Source organism: Pyrus communis, chromosome 2 (assembly GCF_963583255.1).
Source record: "Pyrus communis chromosome 2, drPyrComm1.1, whole genome shotgun sequence".
In the NCBI taxonomy this organism is placed as follows: Eukaryota; Viridiplantae; Streptophyta; class Magnoliopsida; order Rosales; family Rosaceae; genus Pyrus; species Pyrus communis.
Genome location: NC_084804.1, coordinates 19,465,500 through 19,479,645, shown reverse-complemented (window position 1 = coordinate 19,479,645; position 14,146 = coordinate 19,465,500). Strand labels below are relative to the sequence as shown.

At 39.1% G+C, this 14,146-nt stretch overlaps 1 protein-coding gene across 1 annotated transcript; it reads right to left on the bottom strand.

Annotated features, from left to right (window-relative positions):
- Positions 1 to 252: 252 nt before the first annotated feature.
- On the bottom strand, positions 253 to 894 carry LOC137724920 (uncharacterized). Its single transcript, XM_068463563.1, has 2 exons — positions 696 to 894; positions 253 to 614 (listed from the first exon to the last, which is right to left on the bottom strand). The coding sequence occupies exons 1-2, from the start codon at positions 892 to 894 to the stop codon at positions 253 to 255; spliced, it is 561 nt and encodes a 186-aa protein (XP_068319664.1).
- Positions 895 to 14,146: the final 13,252 nt, after the last annotated feature.

Sequence of the window (14,146 nt, the reverse complement as noted above, 5' to 3'; positions counted from 1 at the left end):
AGAAAACTTTGCATCCACCAGGGTCTACGCCTTTATCGTCGCGTGTTTGGATTGGGCGGAATAATGCGTCATGAGGATGACTGAGTGCGTTTGAAGGTAAAACTTAAGCTTTCGGGTTGCAACAAGTTTCACCAAAGTTAGCTTTTGAATTTCTGATAGCATCAAAGGGAGCTTTTGAACAATGAAATACAGGTAGTAGGGCCCCCAGCTCTTCTTGTATGATGGTAGTGCTTATTGCTACTTCAGATACCATCAAACATGTGAATCAGTCTTCCTCTGTTTCCGGTTTGGATAGTAGGGAGGTGATGTCGTGTACTTCTTCAAGTCCTTGAATGTGCATTGGCGAGCTTCGTCCCAAAGTGCATACTTCTCTGCTAGAGCGAAAAAGTCTGCCAGAGTTAAATCTTCTTTCATGATTAATTTTTCAAATAGCGGATGGTCTGCCAGAAGTTCTTTTTGTAAGGCTGCTCTAGCTATTAAGTTGTTGCATCCAACTATCCTTGCCTTCTCTACTTTGAACCTCTTCACATGGTCACGAAACGACTCTTTTGTGTTCTTCTTGACGTTAAACAAATGGTCGGACTTCTTTTTGATCGAACGATATGATGAATATTCTTTGGTGAAAACCAAAGAAAGTTCGTAGAAACTCCGAATGGATTATGGTGGCAGGGTGTAGAACCAATCTTGCGCCTCGCCTTGTAGAGTGGTGGCGAATATCTTGCACATGAGATCGTCGTTGTTTTGATAGAGGATCATTGCGCTTCGGTAATTCTTTAAATGTCTCTCAGGGTCTTCATCCCCTTTGAACGATGTGAAATATGACATGCTGAACTCGCGTGGAGGCTCTGCCTGCTCGATCTCATCCGTGAAGGGTGACCTGCTTATGTTGGTCATGTTCCGTTGTAGTGCCTCGTCAGTGACCTTTTTGCGTTGGAAATCACACAATCGCTTAGTCAAGAGTCTCTCTACTTCTTCCTGGATTTGTCTTTATTGGGGTAATGGAGCTCTCGGCTGCCCCCAGCCGTGACTTGCTAGTCTAGGCTGTTCTCTCATGTGTTTGGCTTGTTTATGCCGCAGATGCGGTGAGTGTGGTACATTCCTAGTAGGCGATTGAGTTCTTTGCAGGCTACCGGTTGAACTTGAGCCGGATTGAGTGATTGTTTCTCTTCGTCCGTCATTCTACTTACTCCGATGTGAGGTGGAGGATGCTTCTTGCGGGCTTAGTCATGAATGAACACTTCGTCTGGAAGGTTGCTCATGTTGACTATCGGAATGTGACCCTAACCGTGAATGTATGCTCGTTCGTGGGCCTAGTCGAGAGTGCACGCTCCTCCGCGTGCTAGGACGGGAGTATATGCTATCTCAGGGGCCCAATCGGGAGTGTACATTGCCCGAACGCTCGATTCATGGCTGGTCGAGTGGCTGCTTACCGGGATGCTGCTGGAGAGGTTCTTCGTCTGCCCTTGTCCTACTTTGGGACACCTCGTCTGGGGCACGTTGTATCTCGGTGTGTTGCAAGAGCTGGTTCACCAAGGTCGTCTGTTATGCGAGGGCGCTCGTCAACTCTATGACTTGTTAAGACAAGTGTTGTTTTCTATTTGGGTTGGAAGAGTTTGGAAGGAATGTATCTCCTTGAGCAGTGGAAGTGTGGTTGATTCTGGGCATGAGATTTGAGTTGGGAAATGTCAAATCCGTAGAAAAATGTGGTGAAAATGCTCCCGGTTTCAATCATCGGTTCGAAAATTTGGAGCAGGGACGGCTGAACTAATCTTAGACCGATTTGGGCTGCTAGGAAGGCCACGCGAGCAAGCTGGGCCACGGAAGTGGGTTGCTCAGCGGGAGCAGGCTGTGCCATGAGAGTGGGCTGCTCGGTGGGAACAAGCTGGGCCACGGGAGTGGCTGCTCGGTGGGAGCAGGTTATGTTGCGGGAGCAGGCTCGATCACGAGAGCAGGCTGGGCTACAGGAGCAGGCTGGATCACGGGCGCAGACTGTTCAATGCGTGATGCATGCAAATGCGAGGCTTGGGCTTGGGCCTGTGTAAGCTTGGATGACACGGCTTGGGCCATGGTGGAACCTCGTAGTGGTGGTGCCACCCCGCTTATGACCGCATTTTACCTCGTGGATCTCCGCGGTCCCATTTCTTGAGTATTGGAATTTTCTCTTGTGGAATTTTCTAAATTTCTAGCCATTATATTTTTCTTATACGTTTTATCAAAGAACCTTCGCAAATAAAAAATTCTAATAATAAGAACGTATGAAAAATATTCAAATGGACTAGAAAATAGAGAAAAACCTTTTTATGCGAGAGTCTTCTACGAGTATGGATCTTAGCTCTCAATGAAAGCACCAATTTGGGGATGCAAATTTCTTCCTCCTTGATCTTGAACAAAATTGCACCTACAAAACAAATAACACCTTAGGTCAAGGCCAAGAGCCTCACATGCTCACGATGAATGAGGGGGATTTGGCCGAAGAACTTCAGATGCCAAAGTTAGAATATAGAGAGAAAAATGTTTGAGAGTTTTGGAGAATTTTAGCAAGAGTCCTCCATTTTGGTGAAAATGGGAGCCAATATATAGGGCATGGCCGATCTTCTTTGGAAGAAAGGGTGGCCGACCCTCGGGTATTTTTGGGGGTGTAATGAGTGATTTAATTGGTGATTAATGGATTAATTAGGAATTAATCCATTAATTAGCCAATTAACCTCCACTTAAATGGAATGTTATGTAGGTTATAAAATAATTACCTAAGATGAGAATGGATGAGAATATCTTTGAATTGGTTACCTATTTTGGACACTTTTGACTTGATTGACAGATGATTGTTCACTGTTCGCACGTACGAATCCCGATATGCCTCAAGGATATTTTTATCCTCTTTTACCCAAAAATCCACGTGTCACATTGTGATTATTTTTAGCTTCACAATATAGATAGAAGGTTTTCTAGAACCCCCTTACTAGTTCACTCAAACTAACTTCTCTGAAAGCTTTGCTGAATCCTATTTCGAACTCCATCAAACAAATAAACAAAACTAGAATTAGAATGCAAGCTTACAGTTTGTAAGTACCCAAAAAGCTGTAATAAAATCTACGCTTAAAGCTTTTAGACTTACAAAAACAGAGCTAAGACTTTCTTCTCAAAATACCTAGGAACTCAAATTAGGGAAAACTAAAATTGGGGCTTTTAAGGTGGCTGTTTATAGGAAGGAAAGAAATCATTATCACCTAAGCCTAGACCTTCCAGCTATACCTAATAAGCTAGATTACTCAACTAATCAGAGAGGATGAATGAGCAGGCTAGGCGGATCAGGATCCTCTCCTGATTCTTAAAAATTGATCATGCTGAGTAGGTAATCGTGATCGTTGAAATTTGATCCAACGGTCATAATTATTATAACTTTATAAGATTTCCTTGTTTGTAGCAGTTAGATTAAATTTCAACGATCACGATTTCGTGCTCAGCAAGCTTAGTTTTTTTAAGATCAGGAGAGGATCTGATCCTAGGCTAAAATCCAAATTGGAAGACATCTAGCTATAGACTACCACCTCTTGCTTTATATCTCTAATTCCAATGGCACGCTTAACTCGCTCTGAAATAAAGTTTTGATAATGATGGGAATTTAAGAATACCTTAAAAGGTTAGTTTTTATATTTGTCCTTCGTGTCCACAAGAGATGAGAGGAATAGAGAATAGTTGAGAGAGAGGGAAAGTAAGCTGGAAACATATTAAAATATAATATAGGAATGGTTGAGGTTTGAGGTTGTTGGGCATGGGACAACTAATTGTCCATTTTAGCTTCCCCGTTTGTTTTGTTTTATTGCTTTTAATGGCCTTTAGCTAATATTAATAATCTTATAAAACTCAATAATAACATGCACAAATAGATTGTAAGGGGAATTAACAATTAAAACAAGTTACACATACTAAAAAAAATAATCATACTATTTAACAGTAATTTAAATGAGGGTTTTCACAACATATGACTTGTCTACTTCATTAAAGTTGAGCTTGAAAATTCAAAATTACTTTTTAAACATAAATGTAGAGATATGTCAATGTTTGTATTGATTCAAAACAACATTTTCAAGCTATATAAGAGATTTAGTACACCAATATATTGCCTTACTTTGAAAGAATTCTTAGTTTGTCAACTTTATTTATCTCCTATTCCTTTTCTAACATATTAATTTCAATTCTCATTTTTCCTTATGCCTCTCATAGGATATAGTAAATGGAACCAAATTTTCATTTTCAACTTCTGAAATTTTGGACGAGATGACATGTCATATATGACAACTACAAATACATAAAAACAAATATAGATGTGTAATTGATGTCATAAATGCTAATTATATTATATATTTACTCGCTTAACTTTCTGTTTGCAGGAATCAATAACAAATTTTAATGTCTTTTCACAAGACGAATGAGGCAAACAACATAAAAATTGATCAAGACTTTCTTTTTGTAGATTTTTTGCAAATGGAGAATTGGAGGTGTGGAGAATGCACATGATATTTTGGTGTTGTGCAACACGAGGAAAAAAAAGGAAATGGGCCGGTTCGGGACGGGTCCACGGGTCCTCTTCTTTTTTTTTTTTTTTTTTTTTTTTTTTTTTTTTTGCCCTTTTTTTGCTGGTTTAGATCGCCTCCCGAACTTGCTCGCTTATCCTCCATATCTTTGACATCGCTGGAGCTTCACCGGATTCTGCAAAGAAGATCTAGAAATTGTCTAGGGTTAGAATCAGCTCTATTCCTTCACCAAATTAAATCAAAACCCTCCAGAAAAGGGTGTGAATGAAATAACCTTTCTTGGTTTGCAACAAGTGCCGGCTGATAAAAGCTTGAGATTCAAAGGCACCATCTGCAGCCACACAAACAGAAATAAAAAAGTTCACAGCTTTGTTGAATCTAAGCTTATTTGAATCAAAACCCAGCAATATACAACATATAAATACATATATAGAATTTTAGATGTTAAATTTGGCAGTACTTGAAATGAAAGTTGGAGAGGAAGAAGAAGCATGAAGACCTAGAAAAAGGAAGAAGAAAACAATGGAAAAGCAGAAGCAGAAGCTCTGATTAAACACCATACTTTATGGGTTTTCTCTGTCATCACTACCAACCTCTTCGCCCTCTACACTCTTCTTCCAGCTACTACGACTTCAAATCTATCCCCGGAAACGCCGTGTTCACCCAAACCTGCCTCGATTCTACGTCGCGAAAGCCAAAGTGTCTCAAATCCTCATTCGGGCCTTCTCCCTCTGAACTATTCTTCAACCACCCAGCCGCCTTCTCCATTCCATAACCACAATAACCAATCGCCCTCCTCGCCACTGCCGAGTCATCATCAACCCGCCCAGCCCTTATTGTTGACTCGCAGGAAAACGGAGTTTGACTCATCCACGACCTCATGGCCTAAGTGGAAGCCGTCCAGCAGAACATCTTCAACCTTGCCAAAGCTCTAGTGACCCAAATCGGCTACCTAGCAGGTTCATAAGCAAGTGTTGGCACTCAAGTAGGAGAGGAGAGAGATGGAGTTCGAGAAGACGATGGAGATTAGAGTGAGTGACTGAATCTCGAAGTGGAAACCTGGACACACGGGACATCCACTAGGGTAGGAATTAACGCTTGAGATTAGATGATAGAGTATCATTTAATCTACACCGTTCATTATTATTAGAAATGGGTCGGTCTGGGACCCCATTTTTCTAAGGATTAAGACCCGGCCTGCCCCGTATTTGACAACGCCCCGTACCTTCCCGACCCGTTTAGTTTCTACAATATTTGGAACCGGTCCGTACCCGCCCCAAACCTACATTACCCGTCCCAACCTGTGGTTCCTCTACCCCTTTGCCCACCCCAAGCTGACAATATTATCCTTTCTCCTATGCTTCATTCAATTTCCACCTTTCCCTATTTCTCTTGCGCTCTCTCCTCTCGCTCTCATCTGGTTCGAGCACAGACCCATCTATCCTCTTCATCTCCTCTGGTTCAAGCACTCTTCACCAACAAAAGGTGAGTTTTCTTTCGTTTCAATTTCTAATTTGCTTATTTTGACAATTTTTTGTTGGAATATTGAAATATTGAACTGATTCAACTATAAGTCATTTTCTTCATTTTTCTGCAATTGATTTTTGTTCCAAAATGATTTGCTGATTAATTTGGTTAAATTCTATTTTTAATTAATTTCAGCCACTCAAGCTATGTGCCTAAAGGAAAAAACTTCAACCATTCAAGCCATTTGTCCAAAGGAAAAAGCTTCAACCACTCAAGTTATATACACAAATGAAAAAACTTCAATCAGATTTTCTTTTCTCAAAAAAAGAAAGAAAGAAGGAATTGGGCTTAAGAAAAAAAAAAATATGTACTTGGGCTACATCCAAAAAAAAAAGAGGAAAGAATTTTTAAAGTCTTTTTTCTTCATTGGCTCGGGAAACATAAGACACCTTCTTCAGTAATCCTCATCAATAGGAGATTTGGGGGACACCTAATATATTATAATACACTTTAGTACTCGACAGTTTCATGAGTACTCACCAATTTGGGTTTTGCAAGTCTCCAACCCAGAAGCTTTCCTCACTCGTGAACTTGGGGGACCACTGTTTGTTCTGTAGTTCACCACCCTCGAAACTACAAAGAATCGGTCAACCTTATACCTTCAAGGATCCACCGAAGAGTTGATGTGGAGGCACCCTTGCTGAAGCACATGAGTTTTTCTCCAATCAAGAAACCAATTACAACACGACAAGCGTCAACCTAAAAATAAAACTCCTAGAGTCTCACATCAATCGTGGATGGGAGCCGAATACCCTCATCAACTATACAAGGAGACCGTTCTCGAACAATTAATTCCTAATATCATTATTGTGCATAAACTCATCATTAGAACTTAGTAATGATGATTATGCTTAAACTTATGTCTTGTGTAAAATCTTCATTATTAATGAGGACTCCTCCACCCTCGTTGGTGTAGCCCAATTTAAGGTGAACCATGTACATCTTGTGTTGCTTACCTACCTCCATCTCTTTGCATATTATCCTCACTAGGTGATGGAGCAACCTTGCGATGGTTACTTTCACGCCCCAATCCTGACATACGTCCAGAATTGACACGTGACGTCACCAAAAATCCGTATCTATCATATCCCACCTCCGGGATATGGGCAAGCACAACCCAAAAATCGAATCGCATAGTTATTTTTCATATGTTTTATGGCTGCATCTAACCTCCCTGTTAGACTGCCTACGTACCCTAAACAGGGATCAAGCCATTCGTAGTTCGTCACGCACAATAATTGACATATAACACAGTCCGATTAAGTCGAAAGGTATAACATTTCTCAATCAATCAATAGAACTTGACAAGCATGAAAATACTAGACTCAGGGTTACATAACAAACCCATCTGAAAAACATGATTTCCCTTCCAACTATATATAAATCATTATGTCGCAACATGATACCGCAATTCACAACATATATCACTTCAAAGAACCAACGAAGCACAATATCATTCTCTAGCCACATTTATCAACAAGTCTAATCATAACAATAACCATGATATCCAACATAACAATCCCACATGACGATTAACCTTTCCACTTCATCCATCACGTAATTCATCACGTTTTCCACATAAAATCGCATTTCATAGTGTGTAACATAGTTAAGAATTAACAAAGTACACATGATTCTCTAGAAATATTAATCAACTAAAATCCTCATGATAACCACACTCATATCCAACGTCATTCCACAATCCCGTCAATTAATAATGCCAACCATCACATCATCAATAACACATACAACACGTCGAAACACGTGGGCTAGAGTGACACAGTTCGACCAAAGACTACATCTTTGAAAAAGGGAAATTTTGAACCACCCAACGAAATCAAGGCATCAAAGGGGATTCCGGACCATCACTCAACGGGATCCAAATCGAGATATGATTTCGGACCATCACTCAACGGAATCCAAGCCGAACTCAGTTCCAGACCACACACAGAACTGAACAGAAGTCCAAGAAACATAACAACGGCTCGAAGGAACAAAACATGATTCAAGTTACTCAATTCCCAAAAAAATCAATGAAACAATCTTGAGCAACAATTCCATATCACAATGGCTTATCAGTCCATTACTAGACCTCACATCTCGCAAGCAATTCAATATGCATTATAATCATGTGTCATAACCATTTCCAATACCCAAGTTAAATCACATTTCACTTCATCATACCAATCACTATGCTTCCAACATTATATTCCGATCCATAGCTTGTAACATATCAAGGAATTACGAAGCACAATATTAATATTTAATTACGTTAATCAATCAGTGAGATAACATATCATTTCACGAATTTAATTAAAGAACTCTACATAATTCCCAATTTGGGTTAAGAATAATAACATGGTAATTATAATTTATTTTCACAATATCTATTGTGGGTAATTCCCATCTACTCGAATTTAGGATTCTAAGATCACCTTACGGAATGAACAAGAGCAAGGATTCCGGACCACTCAACGGAATCCAACAACATTGGGTTCCGGACCACTCAACGGAACCAAAATATCAAGCGGTTTCTCATAATCTACCCAGACCTGTCATATGTAAAGTCAATGCCAAATATTATGGAATTGGTGCATTGGCAAATTAGGCACCCAAACAAGCTGAGAGGCTCGAGTGAGGGACAATAAAATAAGCATGTGATACAATAATAAAACTAGCCATCAATCATAATTTATAAACCTTGAATATAAATCTTTCATAAGAAATCAATACCCTACTTTTGAAAACTCTGAGGGAGTCACCCAGACATCCAAAAGTTCATTTCAAACAACCATAACATCTCACACCCATATTCACATACACACAATGAAAGTAAAATTAGGGTGACACTGTTCATCCAAAGCCTACACCTTTGCAACCATCTCAAACTAAACTCAATGAACTAATGTGGATACAATCCCGGACCATCACTCAACGGGATCGCGGAGTAAGAGGGATTCCGGACCATCACTCAACGGAACCCAAACCAAGATACGATTCCTGACCATCACTCAACGGAATTGCAGAGTGGAGTAGGAAGGATTCCGGACCATCACTCAACGGAATCCAAACCAGGATACGATTCCGGACCATCACTCAACGGAATCGTGGAGTACATTGCATAACCACCAATTAATGAAACAACACATGAATCAAGTTGCTCAAGTTATAAAGGCTCCACGAAACAAGAAAAGAAATAATGAAACGAGCATTGACACATGTTTCAAAGCAACAAACCCCATGACAATGGGTTAACGGTCCACCACTAGCCCTCACCTTCATCAAATCAAGCCAATCAAACAAAACAAACCATATTTCCAATATACACGTCAAATCCCACTTCATATAACAACATCATTGGCTAAATATGAAAATTAACAATTTATAGGAAAAATGATTATAAAACCATTTCATGTTCACATATATTAAAGTCACTCACATTTCATCATAACATACCATCTATGTACATCAAACACCTTTCGAATATGCACGTCAATTCATATACCAGGATCATCATCAATACACAACATGATAAACATAGGTCTATGGCTAAATATATACAAATATATATATAATCACATTTCAATAGAATCACATTATAAGACCAAGTCAAATTCACCGATGATACCAATATAAGAAATCAAGGTAATAACCATATCACATATGTTCAAGTCACTCTCTAACCAATGTAGGCCCATTAGACTTCACTTAAGTCTCCCATAGTACTAATTTTATTATTTAGAACATTCCGAGACATGTTGACCATAAATCAATTCTCGGTCAACGATGGGGTCCACAACAATCCGCAAATCAGATTTACGATCCATAACTTCCCAAAGTCCACATTATGCTTCGAGGATAACATACTAAAGTTTCATTTTGATCCAATGGTCGAATTGTCGACAATCACACAAACAAGTGGCGGTCCAAATTGATCACCACACCAAACAATTGAATCTTTGGAAACCAAGCTAGACATAGGTTCACATGGTCACTAGAAGGTATTTGAAACCTAGATAACACTTGTGAACGATCCCACGCACCGCCACACGCTGTGGAAGTCAAGATGGAGGGTTTACAAACCCCGAATTTCAACATTAACTAGATTAGCTCAAATTTACGTGGTAGCTAGAGCTCAACAAGGGAAACACTTTTCACAACTAGGCCGACGCTAAATTCTAATCGGAAACCGTCCAATTTCACCGGAGAAAACCGGATTTCTAGGGTTCTAAACACCCAACTTTAAAATGAAATACGAAAGCACAAACTAAGCATACCCACTTGAAGATTATGAAGAGTAGATGAAGTTTCATACCTCACTCGAAGAAAATCGTTGCCGGAATCGCCGGAAAAATGATAAAACCGCCGGAAAAGTCGTGGACTTTGCGACCTTGAACTGCAAATATGGAAAAGAAATGGGAAAATCTAACATCACAGAGATGTAGGGCTCGTCAAGAGCTTTCCATGGACACCAAAATCATCCAAAACGGAGCTCGGATGAAAAAGATACAAGCGGGTCAAGTTTGGTGGGTTTATGGGTCAAATTTCCCCCTAAAACGGGTTAGTGCAGTTTCCATCTCCCATTTTCTGAAAACCCCTCCTTTTCTGGAGGTTTTCCTCCCATTTATAGCATTTTGGTAATATTACCAAAATGCCACCAACTTTAAACGACTCTAACTTCTCCGTTCGGACTTGGAAATAAGATCTGTTTACGCCTACGCGCTCATGGAATCGAACTCTACCTAACCAATTCAAGAGTTGACTGAAAAGGTCAAGAAAATTGGAAATGACTAAAGTAACCCTCACTTTGTTTTTCTCAAATTTGGAGAAATAAAGAACTAGTCCCAATCAAATCTTTGAAATACGTCAAGAATAAAATAAAATCATAATTTTAGGGACGGGATATCACAGTTACAAACTTCACACTTTACATCGTCCCAAAGTCTCACTGATTTTGTGCATCAACATTTGCAAATAGTTTCTTACAAGCAAGTGAGCCTGCGTGATGCTGTGAGTTTTAAAACTGTGTGAAACAGGCGGAATATATTAAAATCTATTAGCATCCTTATGTTCAACAAAGAATAAAAAATAGATGTTTGTAATATATAGCAAAAGTTTTAAAACTCTTTAATTCTTCTAGGTAAATTTGATAAATACGTACAATCCAATCTTCGACCAATTCAAGCGTATACTTTTTCTTTTCTTGTATCAAATTTATCATGTCACCCAAGGTCATATGCAAAGCCAGCTAACTGAAAACATTTGTATTAAATTGTACAAAAGTTGAGTACGCTTTAATTGAAAAAATAATCACTAATACAATTAGGCAAGAAGGGGAAGGAGATAATCCCGAGGATCTAGAAAAATTTTGATTTCAACAAGAAGTTATTGACAAGGTTTTACATACGTACCTGCAAGCTCCAAGCTGTGGTATCAGCTCCAAGCTGTGGTTGACCTCTTCACCAAATCACAACCAAAGGCGACGTTTCAGAAGCTTGTTCAAGGATTGGTATGCGTAAACTTTCTGAGTTGTAACATTGTTAGTTCCCTTTGGAATTATGTCAAACTCAGGGGAGTATCCTGAAGTATACTTGCTTGATCTTAATGTACTATTTTTCCCTACGATTAGAAGCATTTTTCCCACTGGGGTTTTGCTACCTGACAAGGTTTTGACGAGGCTCTCATCTTGGGTTGGTTATATCCCTAATGACGTCCTGTAGACATTTCATTTGACTTTGCATTGCTCACAAATTTTTCTTTAACTATTTTGTCCTTACTCGGATTTTTACCATAGGCTTAGGATTTTTTGTGAGACTTATTTCCTTATGCAAGTTCCTACCATATTGAGACTACCGTGTTCCTAGAATCAGTGACGACGAGTCGACTTCCTCAACAACACATGATGCCGAATCTACTTGAGGATTTACACACTCGAGGTGGAGTGTTATAAACTTGTTATTTAAGTGTGATTGTGTAAATCTTAAATTAGATTTTATTCTAGTTATTCTTTCCTATTGGGACTTATATTCCTTGGAGGAGAATGATTTCTTTCCAACCTTCTTATTATATATAAAGGCACTGCGTAGGGGGAATAACACATTTAGGAGGTCAATCAATTTGTATAGCTTCCAGAAGGCTTCAAGCAACACATATGCTTCAACTCTTCAGTGGCTTAATTTGCACCATGCAGTATGAAGCATTATTAACATCTCCTTCAACTAGACATGGAGGTCAAACATTGTAGCTTCAATAAATTAGTTGGGTTGCCATGGATATGGTTTGAAGGAAACTCATTTATAGGCTTTCTAAAAACCTCAGGCATTTTCTACTCCAACATTTACAAGAACTTCGAAGTCGCAAACTTCAATAACCTATGTAGCCACCATGACAACTTGCAAGTATTATATCTTAACTTTACTTGCCAACAATGGTAAATGGAAACTTCTATCTTTCAACCTAAGTGTCCACAGAAAAAAGCTTCAACCACTGAAGCTATGTGCTTAAGGGAAAAAGCTTCAACCACTCAAGCTAAGTGTCCAAAGGAGAAAAGTTTCAACCACTCAAGCTATGCACCCAAAGGAAAAAGCTTCATCCACTCAAGCTATGCACCCAAAGGAAAAAGCTTCAACCACTCAAACAACGTGGCCAAAGGAAAAAACTTCAGCCAAGCTATGCGCCCAGAAGAAAAATCTTTAGCCACTGAAGCTACGTGTCTAAGGGAAAAAGTTTCAGCCACTCAAGCTATGTGCCCAAAGGAAAAAACATCAACCCTTCAAGCCATTTGTCCAAAGGAAAAAGCTTCAACCACTCAAGTTATATACACAAATGAAAAAACTTCAATAAGATTTTCTTTTCTCAACAAAAAAAAAAAGAAGGAATTCGGCTTAAGAAAAAAAAAATGTACTTGGGCTACATCCAAAAAAAGAGGAAAGAATTTTTAAAGTCTATTTTCTTCATTGGCTCGGGAAATATAAGACACCTCCTTTGGTAATCCTCATCGATAGGAGATTTGGTGGACTCCTAATATATGCTAATACACTTTAGTACTCGAAAGTTTCATGAGTACTCACCAATTTGGGTTTTGCAAGTTTCCAACCGAGAAGCTTTCCTCACTCGTGAACTTGGGGGACCACTGTTTGTTCCGTAGTTCACCACCCTCGAAACTACTAAGCACCGGTCAACCTTATACCTTCAAGAACCCACTGAAGACTTCATGTGGAGGCACCCTTGCCGAAGCACATGTGTTTTTCTCCAATCAAGAGACCAATCACAACACGACAAGCGTCAACCTAAAAATAAAACTCCTAGAGTCCCACATCAATCGTGGACGGGAGCCGAAGACCCTCATCAACTATACAAGGAGACCGTTCCCGAACAATTAATTCCTAATGTCATTATTGTGCATAAACTCGTCATTAGAACTCACTAATGATGATTATGCTTAAACTTATGTCTTGTGTAAAATCTTCACTATTAATGAGGACTCCTCCACTCTCGTGGATGTAGCCCCATTGAAGGTGAACCACGTACATCTTTGTTGCTTCCCTACCTCCATCTCTTTACATATGATCCTCACTAGGTGATGGAGCAACATTGCGATGGTTACAAACTCGACACTTTACGTCGTTCCAAAGTCTCACTGATTTTGTGCATCAACGTTTGTAAATAGTTTCTTACAAGCAATTAAGCCCGCGCGATGCCGTGAATTTTAAAACTTTGTTAAACAGGCGGAATATATTAATATCTATTAGCATCCTTATGTTCAACAAAGAATAAAAAACAGATGTTTGTAATATATTGCAAAAGTTTTAAAACTCTTTAATTCTTCTAAGTAAATTTGACAAATACGTACAATCCAACCTTAGACCAGTTCAAGCGTATACTTTTTCTTTTCTTCTATCAAATTTGTCATGTCACCCAAGGTCATATGCAAAGCCAGCTAACTGAAAACATTTGTGTTAAGTTGTGCAAAAAGTTGAGCACGCTTTAATTGAAAAAATAATCACTAATACAATTAGGCAAGAAGGGGACGAAGATAATCCTGAGGAGCTAGAAATATTTTGACTTCAACAAGAAGATATTAA